This window comes from Enhydra lutris, unplaced genomic scaffold (genome assembly GCF_002288905.1).
Source record: "Enhydra lutris kenyoni isolate GAN:26980312 unplaced genomic scaffold, ASM228890v2 scaffoldscaffold80, whole genome shotgun sequence".
Lineage (NCBI taxonomy): Eukaryota > Metazoa > Chordata > Mammalia > Carnivora > Mustelidae > Enhydra > Enhydra lutris.
In genome coordinates this window covers 117,946-134,072 of record NW_019154164.1, presented here as the reverse complement: position 1 = coordinate 134,072, position 16,127 = coordinate 117,946, and the positions used below count along the sequence as shown (strand labels likewise).

The following is a 16,127-nucleotide window of genomic DNA, read 5'->3' as shown; positions in this document are numbered from 1 at the left end:
TCTTTCTGCAACGCTTTAACTATGAACCACCACTCCAGATATTCCTATTTTATTCCAGAAATCGCACTCTCAATCCTTGTCACTTCTGGGAAATATCTCTTTGGGGTTCTCAGTCTTTTCAAGGTCCCCCAGAATGTCTGTCAATGGTTTTATTATTTTGCACATTGATCCATGATAAGACTTTTTTGCACTTTTGAGACTGTTGCCCTTGCCTTTGTTTTAATCTGCTCAAAGGTACCTATATTTGAACTATATTTGAGCAAAGACGATTACTCTCATTGCTGGCCTTCTTCACGGTGGTGTTTGTCTTGTTAAAGAAGCTGAAGTCCAGGGACACTTGGGTGGCTCAGTCGTTAAGCATCGGCCTTTGGCTTAGGTCACGATCCCAGGGTCCTGGGATCGAGCCCCACATCGGGCTCCCTGCTCGGCGGGAAGCCTGCTTCTCCCTCTCCCACGCCCCCTGCTTGTGTTCCCCTCCCTTGCTTTGTCTCGCTCTGTCAAATAAATAAAATCTTTAAAAAAAAAAAAAAAAAGCTGAAGTCCGTTCGGAAAGGCAAATACAATCACATTGGCGTGTGGAATAAATCAAATAACCTTTCTTTGACAAGGTCTCAGGTGCACAGATGTCAGGCTGTTTAATCCTCTCTGGCCTCTGACGTGGTGGGGATGGGGAGCAAAAAGATGGTCTTGGACAAGTGACCTGCTGCTTCTACCCTTGCTTAAGTCCCTCAGCATCAGAATGACGTGGCATGAGGCGGAGTCCATGAGAGATGAAATTTGCCTGGTAGAGGTATCACTTAGACCTCTTCAGAAATCAGGCAGTTTCAGTCTTCTTGTTCAAGGGAAACCTCCTTTTATTTCAGGGGAGGTAATTACTGCCTTAGGGACCACATGACGTACTCCTGCAACCATGCTGGAAGTTCAACTGTTCGTGCAGACACCCCCTGCTTCTACCTAGTACCCATAGGGAATACTTACCAGGAACCCTTGGCTTCTTCACATTCAATTCAACAACAAAAAATAACTGAGCAGCTTTTACATGTTAGGTGCTATAGAAAATGTTAAGCTAAATTATATCCCTTTAAAAATAGATTTAACCCGGGGCGGCTGGCTGGCTTAGTTGGTGGAACGTGGGACGCTTGATCTCGGGGTTGTTGGAGCCCCATGTTGGCTGCAGAGATTATTTTAAAAAAATAAAACTATTTTTAAGAATAGATTTACCCCGGGGCACCTGGGTGGCTCAGTGGGGTAAAACCTCTGCCTTCAGCTCAGGTCATGATCTCAGGGTCCTGGGATCAAGCCCTGCATCGGGCTCTCTGCTCAGAGGGGAGCCTGCTTCCTCCTCCCTCTCTCTCTGCCTGTCTCTCTGCCTACTTGTGATCTCTGTCTGTCAAATAAATAAATAAAATCTTATAAAAAAATAGATTTACCCCTTCGAGAGTCCATTAATTACATTTAAATATAAGTACCATAAGGTTAAGTATAGTCAAAAGGTTAAGTATAAAGGTGCCACCATTTTAAACATCCTCCCCCAAATCTCTAATTTTAACATAATTAAACAAGGACAGTTTAGGGGTCGCTTGGGTGGCTCAGTTGGTTGAGTGTCTGACTCTGGGTTTCAGTTCAGGTCAGGATCTCAGGGTTGTGGGATCAAATCCCAAGCTGGGCTTTGCACTCAGTGGGGAGTCTGCTCGTCCCTCTCCCTCTGCTTCTCTCCCTGCTCACTCTCTCTCTCTCAAATAAATAAATAAAATCTTAAAAAAAAAAACAAGGTAAACATATGTCATAATGTAAACTGTTTTAAAAGCTGTAACTTATTTGCCATTTGGAACATAAAGACTAATAAAATATAGTATGTATTTGCTATATATTCTCATAACAGTGTCTTTATCTACATCATCATATAATTATCTACTAATATATTATCTTTTATTAGAGTGACAGTACCTGAAAATGAGGAACTAGGTCAGACCAGTTATTGTCCCTCTGTTACCTAACAGAGTGTCCAAAGAACGAATGAACTTGTAATGACCATTGTCATGTAATATCTTGGTTGTGGGTTTTTTTTTCCTTCTAGCCTTGGCTGCCTTACTTCGAGATGGTGAGACTTTGGAGGAGCTTATGAAGTTGTCTCCGGAGGAGCTTCTGCTCAGATGGGCAAACTTTCACTTGGAAAACTCAGGCTGGCAGAAAATCAACAACTTCAGTGCTGACATCAAGGTAACCATGCAAAGAACCGTCATGCCTTTGGGCGTGGATACGATGGCTTGGGTGACTACCAGCCAGACAGAGGGAAAATCCTGCCAGGATATTGCCAGACCTTGTTGGCCCTTGGCCCTGATGGTAGATTTCAGGAGAGCTGAAACCTAGAAGGTACTCTCCTTCTGTGGCAAATGGTCAAAGTATTACAGTCCTAACGCTTTCTGTTCTGCTCCCTGTTAAACATGGAGTACCAAAGGGTGGGCCATGACCATTCTCTTCCTAACTGCCTTTCCCAGACCTCAGGGTACCTGTTAGTAAATCCTGGGAGAGAGAGAAAGGGCCCCAGGATTCTCCTCCTCCTTTCTTACTTGGCTTCTTTCCATCATGTGCTCCCACCATTAGCCATTGAGTTCATGAGGATAGTGATGAGCTCTTACATATGGCTGTCTCTCCTACCTCAGTCCTGCCCTACGGTCCTCCTACCAAAGCCCACTTCTAACCCCAAGACCCGCCACATAAAAGACCTTCAAACATTTCTTGTGCTACATTTTGGCGTTCGCATCTCAAAGACAGTAAGGAAAAAGCTAGCAGAGGAAGGAGACGTCGGTAGCTTCCCAAAGAGGGGGCCCAAAATTACGATAGCAAAAAAAAAATTCTCATTCATTGACTCCACTCTCTCCCAAATCTGAGTGTTGGGACACAGGGAACAAATTCAAGGGTCTTCACCAGATGTCACTGACCCACAGGGCTATGAAAACGATAGTCTGTGATCCTATCAATGTGCTCAGCAGGGAGAGGGAGCCTTGGGATGTTTGCATTACTGGTTTCACCAGGAATAGTTAAGGATAGCTCCCAAATTACAAAACCAGCAGGCTTTCTACCTCTTCTTTTAACTTACACAAGATGTTTGGTGGGGTATATTTTTGCTTTATGCACGAGCTGTGTTCCCAGAAACCACTCTTAAATGAATTTTCTGTTTGGGACCTCTTTGAAAGGTACAAAAGGAAATGTTGTTTAAAAATGGAGCCTGCCGTGGATCTTTTTAAAAAGCAAAGGATTGTTCAGTAATGTGAAAAAGAAAGGCTTCCATTTGGTCTATACTCCAAGTGTAATTTTGCCCTGTAAAGCCCTTTCTGGGAGAGAAGACCCTGCTGGGTCCGCTTTTTTTACCCACTCTTGTCAAGGGCAGAGGATTAGATTAGATTATGAGCTGCTCATGCACCATTAGGAAGAAATTGTAAGCACAAGTGCTTTCACAACGGTAATGTGCCATTACGGGAAGGCAAATCCTGTGCCTGCTAATGGCAGGATCTGGCTTTGCATTTCATGAATGGCTCTGAAGTAGATTTCACTGGCGTGATTTTCCCCTCTTTTAGAGTCATTTCCGGCATTCTGTATCCACCTCATTCAGGGAGCTTCTGTAAGATGCAGCTCCCAGAGATTCGTATTTGGTAGGTTTGGGGCTGAACCCAGTCACCTGTGTATTGAACAACTTCCTCCAGGTGATTATGGTGCCGGTTATCTACAGAGTTTGCTGGGAGAGACGTTCCTTATAAGCGTGTCTGGACTGTCAAGGTTCAGTAATAGAATCTGATCACTGCTGGGAGGGTCATCTTCCGATCCAGCAGGATTAAGGAGTCTTGACCCCAGTTTCTGTCCCCTCAAGGCAGACGCTTACTTGACACGGTTGAAGACTGTTATGAAGTGTTTGCCCCGGTGCCGTGGTTTTCAAGTTGTCCTCTGTGGAGGGTCCACACAGCCTGAATCCACCGAGCCATGTAAAACCATTCAAACAATGGATGAGTTCAGGAGCTTAAAACAAAAAGAAAATCTTCGGGGGCACCTGGCTGGCTCAGTCGGTGAAGCGTCCGACTCTTGATCTCAGCTCATGTCTTGATCCCAGGGTTGTGAGTTCAAGCCCTGCATTGGGAGCCTAGTTAAAATAAATATCTTGTTTGGTTAACTATGTTCAGGTCATACAGGGTTAAATGTTACTTCACCAACTCAAGTGTTACTTAAAAAATGTCATTTAAATTTACAGTTAAATACATCTTTAACATAGCTAATCTCTTCTCCATAGGTTATGGTATATATTGTATTTCGTAATGATGTAACCTGTCTATTTTCTCTTTCCCTACGCTTCCTGGATTTCTGCTCCTCCTTTCTTTTCTTGCTTGTTTTATCTGCCAAGCTTATTGACTTCAGTAATTCAGTGAAGGTACAGAACTAGTTATGTGTTTACTAGCTTTATTGTATTGGCAATGTTAATCAGTTATAAAGTCATGATAAAATCCAGTTATCCATATTTGAGGCAGAAAGTAGGCCAGATGGCTGGACTTTTCTGGGGGAAAGATCTATTAGATTAGAAGACAGCGATTTGTGCCATATATTCTCACAAAATCCCGTGAAAATATCCTTCCAAACATAGGACAATGGGATACATTCATTCTTTGTAAATGTGATCTCACTGAGATTTTCAATTCATTTATAGGATTCCAAAGCCTATTTCCACCTTCTCAATCAAATTGCACCAAAAGGACAAAAGGAAGGTGAACCGCGGATAGATATTAATATGTCAGGTTTCAATGTAAGTATAAGTGTTCATTTGAATTCTGCAGTCTTACAAAGTGATTGTCAATTTCTTCTCAATAACAAGAAGTTTGATAATTGCATGTAATGGTGTTAAAAATTTTGAGCGTTATTTTAAAATTTATTGCTGTGGGTATAATTCAAAGACCGAAAGATGAGCTTTGGTGTATTTTGGTAGTTTATTAATGCGTTCCATAACGATGGCGCTATTGGCTTGTATTGATTGCATAAAATATTCAAAGCCAGGGTTGGGAAATAAGTGCTAGAAACTAACCTTTTCCAAGTGTTTGGATTATAATCACAGTGAGAGATGTAATGACAAGATAGTCATATACGCATTTGTAGTCTTCGTGTGTTGAGAGTAACATGACTATGTTTACAAACTGCAGATCCAACTTGGGGACTTACTCATGGACCATATTCCCTGGTTATATCACTCAGTTGTTCAGTGACCTTGGACAGATTTCTTCGCCAAATTGGATCTCACTTTGCTCATCCATAAAGGAAGGAGTTGGACTAGACAATTTAGTCTTAAGTTTCTATGATCCCCTGGTGCGTTCTTTGTATCCATTAGGTATAGAATGCATTGTACTAATTTAGAGAATCCATGTTTCTAGCCCAGTAGGCAGTAGGATCGAGTAGATAACATGGGCTAAACCACTTACAATGCCCTTATCAGAACTGAATTTGTAACCGACTTGTGTATTTCTATTTCTGTCTGGATGTGGGATGTGAGACTCTTTGGTTCAGGTGATTTGGTATGGATCAAGAGCTGTCCTGTGCATGGGGCAGCTGTCCGCGCAGGCTTGCCGGGTGACCTGGGGCCTGCGTAAATGGCACCAGTATGCTAACTGATGCTGATTTTAAGACCGGTCTTCTCTGTTCATGCTTCCCTGGTTTATCTTCAAACACTCTTTTGTCTCTTCCCTCCCCAGAATCCTTCAAGGATTCCCCATTGACTCTAGACTTCAGTCTGAAGTGTTCCGCTTAGCATTTAAGGCCCTACATGGTCTTGCTCCCCGTCTGCCAGTGAGTGATCTTTCCCGCTAGTCTCCACCCCCACGCCCTCCCCCAACACTCATTTTACCTCTGAGCCTTTGCTTACACTTTTCCCTTGTCAGTCGGTGTCCTTCTTCATCTTTTTCAGCTTTATTACCTTCTTTAGGGCCTAATTGACTGATGATTAATTTTTTTTTATACCCATTATCACATCAGGTTTTCTCATGATCCTTTGTAATGCCTTCTGGCCCCCATCCTATACTCCCCCATCCCAGGCAACCACTCATTTGCTTTCTTTTGCTTTATATTCATTTGAGTTTTTACAAGTTTTATGTAATGGACCCCTACAGTATGGTTTGTTTTTTTTTGTTTTTGTTTGTTTTTTTTTTTTTGGTCTAGCTTCTTTCACTTGGTGTAATATTTTGAGATTTACTCATGTTGTCACATGTATCATAAATGCATTCCTTGTTTATTGCTAAATTATATTCCAGTGAATGGATATACCGCCATTTGTTTGCACATGTACTTGTTGATGAGCATTTGGATTGTTTCCAGTTTGGGCTATTACAGATATAGCTGCTATTGAACATTCATAGAGAACTCTTTGTATAAATATATGCATTCATTTCTCTTTGGTAAATACCTAGGAATGAAATGGCTGAGTAATCGGGTATGTTAGGAAGCAGCCAATTCATTTTCAGTGTGGTTGTACATCTTACATTGCTACCGGCAGTATACAGAAGTGCCGGTTCACCCATATCCTCACCAATACTTTAGTGTGGTTAGTCCTTTTAACTTGAATCATTCTAACAGGTGCCAAATGATCTGTCATTGTGGTTTTAATTTGTAGTTCCCTAATGACACATGGTGTCGAATATTTTTAATGTGGTTATTTGCCATCTATATATCACCATGTTCAAACATTTTGCCCATTTTTAATTGCATTGTTTTCTTATTAGCAAGTTTTGAGTGTTTTTATGTATCTTGGAGACAATGCCTTGATTGGATATGTGATTTGCAAATATTTTCTCTCAATGTTTTTTAAAGAACAGGCGTTCTTAATTTTGGCAAAGTCTGATTTAGTCATTTTTTTCTTTTATGGATCATGCTTTTGGTGTTGTATCTAAGAAATTTTAGCCTAACATAAGGTCACTAATATTTCTTCCTACGTGTTCTCCTAGAAGTTTTATAGTTTGAGGTTTTACCTTTAGAAATATAGTATGTTTGGTGTTAACTTTGCATACGGTGTGAGGTAGGGGCTGAAGTTAGTTTTTCATATATATTTTTATTTGATTATTTATATTTCATTATTGTATATTTGACTATTTAAAGTTGGTAAATAGCATAAAGCAAACAATATTAAAGTAATAACTGACAGGTTACAAGAAATAAAATAGGCTCTATGAGAGAAACTCACTATGGTCAGAGAGAACCCTGAAGAAAGGTTGAATCCACACAACTGTGGTTACTGATTGTTTTGCAGAAGGTAGCAAGGGTAACACAATGAATACACATTGTTCTGGAGTCTTGTACAATCAAGGCACCTCACTGGGGGTTAAAAAACTAATTAAAGATAGCATCACCCATTGAAGACAAAGCTAAGATTGTCAAATTATACATTCTGGGCAGCTTTAGTTTAAAAGTAACATTCCTCAAGTTTCATTTATCTTTATCTCTTCTTTTCCCACCAGATTGTAAAACCCTTCCTCCCATGACACTGTTCTGCAGAAGTGCTTACGTTTGCCCCCGGGCAAAACTGTACCGTGTATATGTAGGAAGTGCCCAGATTGCCACTCTGTTCCTTTCCAAGTGTAGGTCACTAGAAACAGATCCAAAAGCACCCGTTCCTTCCACAGCTCCAGGTTTTTTACTTTTAGCCTTGGGAGGTAGGCATAGTGGGTGTTTGAGAAACTATACCTTTTACATCAGGCTGAAATGATTGGATAACTTAAATTCTTCACCAAACCCTGTGTTAATCCAGAGCTGGGCACTCATCTTTTGGGGTGGGTTGGAGGGGGTGAGGAGGAGTGGGGGGGTGGGGGACAGGTAACAAGTTAGGAGTCATGGGAATTAGTTGGAAGTAAGTATTCTTTACAGAAATGAGCAACTCTGCTTCTGCCTGGGTGGAAAAGTTAAGTCAAACCGTAACCCCCCCCCCAAAAAAAAAATCCTTGAGAAGGAAAACTACAATTTGAAATACGCAGTTTAAACCTGAAATTAAATTATTGGAAACTGCTATTCTTGATGATTATCTTTTAAATATTTTCTCATAATTTCTCTACCCTTTTCAGTCTTACACCTTCCTTAGGGCCCAGTTGAAAAATTTCAACAGTTTTAGCTTTTTTCTTGATGAGTTTTCACAGGAGCGATGTAATCCCATTTGAATTAAATGTACTGTCCTTCGATAAATGATCTGGTTCCACCTAGCGTGCCTTTGAGGTACTTCACTCAAATACCACCAACTTTTTTTTTTTTTTTTTTTTTGCTGTTGCATTCAAAACAATTTTATAATAAGTACCATATGTCGGCTAAGAGAAAGTAGAATTGTATATCCAGCCTATCATTGTAGGGAAACAGGTCTATGTTTTTAGTATAGCCTTTTAAAAGATGGCTTCTTCTTTTACTTCAACAGGAAACAGATGATTTGAAGAGAGCTGAGAGTATGCTTCAACAAGCAGACAAGTTGGGGTGCAGACAGTTTGTCACCCCTGCTGACGTTGTCAGTGGAAACCCCAAACTGAATTTAGCCTTTGTGGCTAACCTGTTTAATAAATACCCGGCACTAACCAAGCCCGAGAACCAGGACATTGACTGGACTCTATTGGAAGGTAATTGAAGTTTTCTCACATTCTAATGTGCGGGACTACAGACCAGAAATACATAGGCCACGATGATTCTAGGATCTTGGCCTAATAAATTTCCTTCCCCACTTTCCTTTAGCAAATCTCTGCTGGAAGTAGACCCGAGGGCTGAGTCAAAAGTGGCAGCTGATGGAAAGGGATGATACTGGGAACCTTGTAAAGTAGTCAAGGTTCACCTAGCTTAGTAAACCAGTTTTATTTTAATATTTTAGAAATAAATCACCTTCTAAACCCCTCACCAGAAAAATGTATATATGCTTTAAATTTGACCTATCAATTTATAATATTATTTCATTCTTCCACAGTCAGACTAACCAGACAGAATTAGCCCCAGTTCCTTTTCTATTCACCTACTCAAAAAACCATAATACAGAGGGCCTGGCCGGCTCTGTTGGTATTGCATACAACTCTTGATATAGGGGTTGTGGGTTTGAGCCCCACATTGGGTGTGGAGATTACTTAAAAATAAAATCTTTAAAATGATTAACATATGGCAATTATTTGAGTTTGGTAAAGGTAGAGTTTACCTTTTCCAGATTATAAATGCATGAAGTATAAGATTCAAAAATGAGCAAATGTAATAGTCATTCCTCGAATATCCACTGGCAGGACTATAAAATTTTTAAATTTTATGCTTTTCAGGTTTCATGTAACTTGTAGCTGTAATATAGGCATGTAAAAGAAGTGCTTGTGTGTAGCTTATAATTTATAAATATGTAGAGGGAAGGTGTAAATTCATGAGTATAGAGGGTTCATATGCTCGCCGCCCCAAAGTTTGACCCCCCAAATTTCTTTAAAGGTAAAACCGATAACATCAGTTACTTTTGAGGTATGGGGATTTGGGGAGATATTGGGGAAGCCTTAGAAGGGGGAGGAGGTTATACAAAATTCATAAATCTCTAAATTGTTTAACTGGTTATAAAGTTGTATTCTTCAATTCTAAAATAAATCAGCAAATATTTTTAAATAAGCCTATACCTAGAGAGAATGTATTTAGAGAAAATATTTGGAGATTCGTATTAGAGAAAACCTCTAGATTTGTACAGAGGAAATGAATTCATCTTAGCTAGAACTGATATTATATGCACGTATAAAAGGTGTTTAATTAATATCTAAATTTTGTAAATATTCTTAATAGGAGAAACTCGTGAAGAAAGAACCTTCCGTAACTGGATGAATTCTCTTGGAGTTAATCCCCATGTAAACCATCTCTATGCGTAAGCCTTTCTACTGTTACTATCAGTTAGGAACAGCGTGAATGGATGCTGCAGAAAGAATTATAGTTCTAAACATTTTCTGGATGTTCATTTACACTGGTCATTGAGGTTGGAAGATGTTGAATGGTGACATCCATTATCATTTTCCAAATACACAGAAGCCCAGATTCTTTCTTTACATGATCATTAAGAGAAAGAGTGTATGAATGTCTTTCCGACGCCCTACGAAACAGATCCTTTATATTTTGTAACAGAGACCGGGAAAAGACTTAAGTGCACTGTCCATGATGTCCTGAGGCCTTTGTACTCACTGTTCTCTCAGCCTGGAACGTTCTTGTCCACCTGGAATGCCCTACTCCCTTACTATCCTCAGATTCAGACCCTGACCACCACCTAACGCTCTGTAACCCTAACCCCGGTTCTTTTCATCTTCATAGCAAGTATATACGCCCCCAAATCAAATTATCTGTCGATCCATAACTTGTTTATTGTCACTGTCTCTTTGAGTCTGGTGTAAGGCCACAGGTTTTCATTCTATATGCCCAGCTTCTAGAGTCGTACCTCGCAAACCGGAAGCTCTCAAGTATTTTAAATGAACAGGATGGTGTGAGCTCTATTTTTAGCACAGACTGCTAGAAAATGTGAGCCGTGGGTCTTATCTGTGGTCTTATATGTTTCAGTTGCCAGTGTACTGTTACTGTGTTTAAGGAAACAAAGGCCCAGCTGTCTGAAAACACTGACGAAATTATTTTTATTATTTTATTCTTTTATTCTTTAGCGACCTGCAGGACGCCCTTGTAATCTTACAGTTGTATGAACGAATTAAAGTTCCTGTTGACTGGAGTAAGGTTAATAAACCTCCATACCCAAAACTCGGAGCCAACATGAAAAAGGTAGATCGGAAGTTACTGCATACAATTGTTACAGGCAACTGTTTTCAGTCCCAGTTCGTTTCTTGTGCTTGGGAAACTTGCATCTGAGCTTCCTGAGAACAGGAGCTGTGTCTCACGTATCCCGATGTGCTAAGTACCCAGCATCGCATGCACTCAGTACTCGCTCATGTGTACAGATGAAGCCGATGGACAAAAATCCTCAACCGTTTGCTTTTTTGTGGGTTTACAGCTGGAAAACTGCAACTATGCTGTTGAATTGGGGAAGCATCCTGCCAAATTCTCCCTGGTTGGTATCGGAGGGCAAGACCTGAACGATGGAAACCAAACCCTGACCTTAGCTTTAGTCTGGCAGCTGATGAGAAGGTATGGTACCCAGTTTTAGCCGCTCAAGCACCACTGTCCTAGCGGTCTGCGATCCGGCCCTTGTCATTTTCAGAGAGATGTGTCAATGACTACACCTTGGAAACTTTTGGATTTAGACTCTGCGGTGAGCTTAAGTGATGGATAGTTGGAAAAATGTTGAACGGCCTGTGTATCTGTTTGAAAAAAGACCTCTTAGCTAGAGTGCTGACATGCATTTATTACACCCCAGTGCCGGCCGGAGCACAACTGCCTTTAGGTCACGGCCACTGTCAGACTAATACAAAAGGTGAATTTTGGGTTTTTTCCTCATGAAGTAGCTTGGGACCTCTTCTTTCACTTCTCCTTCTAGATATACCCTCAATGTTCTGGAAGACCTTGGAGATGGGCAGAAAGCCAATGATGACATCATTGTGAGCTGGGTGAACAGAACATTGAGTGAAGCTGGAAAATCAACTTCCATTCAGAGTTTTAAGGTAAGAATTGCATGTTAGACGATTAACTGTTCTGTTTGCCAGAAAGGATCAGTAATTTGGAAGGATGGCCTCTAGTTGGTTGATTAGTGTGATTTAGTGTTGGGCTAACGACGAGCTTCTCTTCACCTGCTGGGCTTGGTGCGTGGCAACTTGATACAAGTAATCACGTGTTAACTTGTACAAACCGGAAACTCGGATTTATTGTCCTTTGGCACTAGGACAAGACGATCAGCTCCAGTTTGGCCGTTGTGGATTTAATTGATGCCATCCAGCCGGGCTGCATAAACTATGACCTTGTTAAGAGTGGCAATCTGACAGAAGACGACAAGCACAATAATGCCAAGTAAGAGACACTGACGATAACAATGATTAATACCCATGGGCTTTGGGTAGCCAGGCAGCTCTGCATTCTCGCTCAGGTTCAGCCACTTTATGAATGGTGGTGCCCTAGGAGCGCCTGGGTGGCTCAGTCAGTTGAGCGTCTGCTTTCGGCTCAGGTCATGATCCCGGGGTCCTGGGATCGAGTCCCGCATCGGGCTCCCTACTCAGTGGGGAGTCTGCCTCTCCCCCTGGCTCATCCTCTCTCTCTCTTTCTCTCTTTCAAATAAATAAAATTTAAAAATCTTAAAAAGCAAAACAAAACAAAAAAAGAGTGGTGTCACCTGAGGGAAACCTCTCCAAGCCTCAGACCCCTCGTCAGTACATATGGGAGCAATAATACTTATCTTAGAGATTTTGATATGAATACAAGATATAAGAGCCTAGACTGTGCCTGACATCATAGGCACTTGATCAGCTGTTGCTTTAGGGAATTACCAAAATAATATACTTTATCTGACAACAAGGAGAAGATAGGCTAAGAATATTCATGCCATAGATAAGAATATTCTTCTGTCTTGCTCTTTTTCAAAACGCATTATTTACTGATGTCTTTTTTTTTACTGTGCACAGATCCCCTTTCCTACATATGTTGAGTTTATTATCTTGGTCCCTAAATGAGCCGGATGCTTAAGCCTCCACTGAAACGATGTCTTGAAAGTTTCTTGCGCCTGGGTGGCTCCGTCGGTGAGGCATTTGCCTTCTGCTCAGGTCGTGATCCTGGGCTCCTGAGATCGAGCCCTATGTCAGGCTCCCTGCTCAGTGGGGAGAAAATGATAATGATAATTTTTTTTTCTCATCTTTGTATCACATCAGCTTCAAAATTAATTCTCGTTGCAGAAAAGGGGTGAATAAAATCGTCCCCAAGTCATAGAGCCAAAAAACCAGGGTCACTTAAGAGTGACCTCAAAAAACTCAAATGGTACTGCTCCAAAGTTTCAATATGAAAGTTTCCCCTCCCAGCCAAATGATTTTACAAGAGGAAACAGATGTCTCCTGTCACGTCCTTGACTAACAAGAGGTTTGTCTTGATTTTTGATTCCTCTGACAATAGGTACGCCGTGTCAATGGCTAGAAGAATCGGAGCCAGGGTGTACGCTCTCCCAGAAGACCTCGTGGAAGTAAAGCCCAAGATGGTCATGACTGTGTTTGCATGCTTGATGGGCAGGGGAATGAAGAGGGTGTAAAATAACCAATTCGAGTAAAAACAGCCTTGCTCCCAGGTGCATGATTAGCAGGTCAGCTCTTTCCAGGGGAAGCGGTCATGGCTTAAAGAACTGATGGTCACTGCAAGAACTCATAGTTTTGATGAACAAGATTCCTCATCTTGAGAGCTCACAGGGGAAGAGTTTTAATGGCGACAGCTCCTCTTTCCCATAGTCACAGCTGGATTTGTCAGGCACACCTGAAATGCACTCACGGCCAGATCATTTACTCTCTCCTCCTAGATCGCTGCCCGTGACATTTCCCATTGCTGTATGTCGTTTCTGTGTATCTTTGCCGCCCCCTTAGAATGTCCGCCTCTTGGGACTTGCTTAGATGATTGGATATGAATACCATTAGACCATAACTTTGCTTTTCCATCCAGGATGCTAGTTCTTATTCGAGAACCGGGCTCAGAGGGTATCTGGATAAGAGTATCCTTTGCTTATCTATGTAGTACAGAACATTGGCAGAAGTAATAGAAGCTTTTCATATTCTTTTATTCTTAAGATCAGTATCTTTTTACAGTATTCTTTCTACGTGATCTTTTTTGTACATTTAAGAATATTTTGATTACATTAAATAAGACTGCTGATTTTGCTACTTTTTTTAAGGGGTCTCCAAGTACGTAAAAACCATACATTGTAGGTAGAGAAAAAGTGTACCTTGATTTTGCATCTACCCTCTCACACCCAAGCTGTAAACAGCTGACATATTTTGTCTTCACACACTTGGTTCCATATATGCTTATTTGTTTTAAAAACTTGTATCGTCAAACTCTCTCTTTAGATTTAAAATGCTGTTGAATATGACACTTTTGAGGAGAGAGCGTGCTCAGAACGTAGACAGGAGACGGTAGGCCAAGCATGCTAAGTGTACCATAAATTTTCTAATTTTCCACCTAAAACAAGGAGATGTGGTCACTAAAAAATAAAATATGTATGTAGGACATAATGTACTCTTGCTTTGTCAAGCTGTTTGCTATAGTTTCCAAGATCATAATGTTACTCTAACTCTGAAAAGTGATGTAATCTGGTAGCAATGTATTAGTTCCAATAAAGGCATTTACATAATAAGTAGTCTCCTCATGTTTCCACCCTTCGTGGTTTGCCAGTCATGTTTGCCAGATTTTTCCCCCCGATGTTCTCTTTTTCTGATGTACTGTACAAAATGATGTCTGTTCAATCTAAGCTCTTGGAGCTGAATGAAGGAGAGCCCCAGTGGGGTCAGAGGGCCTTCTCCAACTTACTCTAACTTCCTTATCCGGTCCCTCCCGTTTTCTTTTTTCCCTCTCACTCCATCTTTCCAGTGTTCTGTGATATACAAAAGACCTGAACAATGGGGGAGCCAAATAACCAGTGACAGGAGTTGGTCTCTGGCAGGTTTTCTTATCTTTCTGGTCATCAACATTTTGGGGGCTGGCTGACTCCTTGCTGGGGCGGGGGGACTGGCCCGTGAATGGTAGGAGTTTTCCTTGGCCTCCCTGCCTCTACCCCCGAGATGTCCTTAGCACAGCCCCAGTGCAAAGAACAAATACGTCTCCAGACACGGCCAAAGGTCCCATGTGGGGCCAAATCATCCCTAGTTGACAACCAGTGGTTTATGGTACCATTTTAAGGCTTTGTGCAAATGAGTAATATGTAATCCAGTCCCTTGATGAACTGCATGGTGATGGTATAAACAACTGTATTTATAGCTCGAGTAAGGAAGATTTTTCTGAGTATGACATAAACCCCAAAGACCTAAAAAAAAGAATAAGAAATTTGATAATTCTGCTTTGGAAAAAAAAAAAAAAAAGAAACTTATATAAATCAATACAATAAGCAAAGTCAAAATATAGATGACCGGGGACGGGGGTGGGGAGTTTAGTCCCATTGCCTTAAGTGCATTTGGGCAGCTATAACAGAATACAGACTAGGTAGCCTATAAACAACACATTTGTTTCTCACAGCTGTGCAATCTGGAAAGTCCAAGATCAAGGTGCTTGCTGCCTGGTTCATAGAAGGCCTTCTAGCTGTTAACTTCACATGGAGGTAGGAGCAAGAGAGCTTTCTGGGGTCTCTGGTGAGGGCACAAATCCCATTCATAAGGGGCTCCACTCTCATGACCTAAACACCTCCCAAAGGCCCCACCTCCTAATACCATCACATGCGGGATTAGCTTGGTGGGGAGACACAAACATTTGGTCCATATGATAGGTTAATTTTCTTAATATAAAAGCAGCTTTAATGAGTAAGTAAAAGGCAAGTCTTCTGCAAACATATAGAGAAACTGATAAGGACAATCACATCTAACGACCTGTCTTCTGCTTAAAAAAGAAAAAGTTCCATTAGAAAAATGGGCAGGGGCCCCTGGCTGGCTCAGTCAGCAGAGCATGTGACTCTTGATCTCACAGTTGTGAGTTCGAGCCCCACGCTGGGTGTCGAGATTACTGAAAAATAAAATCTTAAATAAAGAAAAATGGGCAAAGGATTTGATTACCCAATTCAAAAAATTATAATTGGCTGATGAACGTAAAAAGGGAATGCTGATTCTCAAAAGCAAGGAGGGTTATGTCATTGAAACCGAGAACTGCTTTTTTTTTAAGTAGAATTTACTTTTAGAGCAGCTTTAGGTTCAAAGCAGAATGAAGTGAAAGGTACAGAGCTGTCAGGTACCACCCCCCAACACAAATGCATAGCTGCTTCGATTATCAATGCCTCCCCTGGAGTGGTACATTTGTTAAAATTGATGAACCTAGGGGCGCCTGGGTGGCTCAGTCATTAAGCGTCTGCCTTCAGGCTCAGGTCATGATGCCGGGGTCCTGGGATTGAGCCCGGCATCAGCATCGGGCTCCCTGCACAGCGGAGAGCCTGCTTCTCCCTCGCCCTCTGCCCTTCCCGCACCCCCAACCCCACTCATGTGCCCACTTGCTCTCTCTAATAAATAAACAGATAAATATTTTCAAAA

General features: G+C 41.3%; 1 protein-coding gene across 2 annotated transcripts in view; it reads left to right on the top strand.

The window, feature by feature from the left end:
- The window catches only part of LOC111160956 (plastin 3), an 84,612-nt gene extending 70,361 nt beyond the window's left edge, over positions 1–14,251 (top strand). The window contains exons 9-18 of one of the 2 annotated variants that reach the window (XM_022524358.1): positions 2,078–2,220; positions 4,394–4,420; positions 4,694–4,789; positions 8,423–8,618; positions 9,790–9,868; positions 10,647–10,761; positions 10,991–11,124; positions 11,474–11,597; positions 11,816–11,940; positions 13,030–14,251. In XM_022524358.1, coding sequence (XP_022380066.1) covers positions 2,078–2,220; positions 4,394–4,420; positions 4,694–4,789; positions 8,423–8,618; positions 9,790–9,868; positions 10,647–10,761; positions 10,991–11,124; positions 11,474–11,597; positions 11,816–11,940; positions 13,030–13,162 — 1,172 coding nt within the window. In that variant the 3' untranslated portion in view covers positions 13,163–14,251. The remainder of the gene's footprint in view (positions 1–2,077; positions 2,221–4,393; positions 4,421–4,693; positions 4,790–8,422; positions 8,619–9,789; positions 9,869–10,646; positions 10,762–10,990; positions 11,125–11,473; positions 11,598–11,815; positions 11,941–13,029) is intronic. The other variant, XM_022524357.1, reaches the window with a different exon arrangement.
- The last annotated feature ends 1,876 nt before the right edge of the window (positions 14,252–16,127 follow it).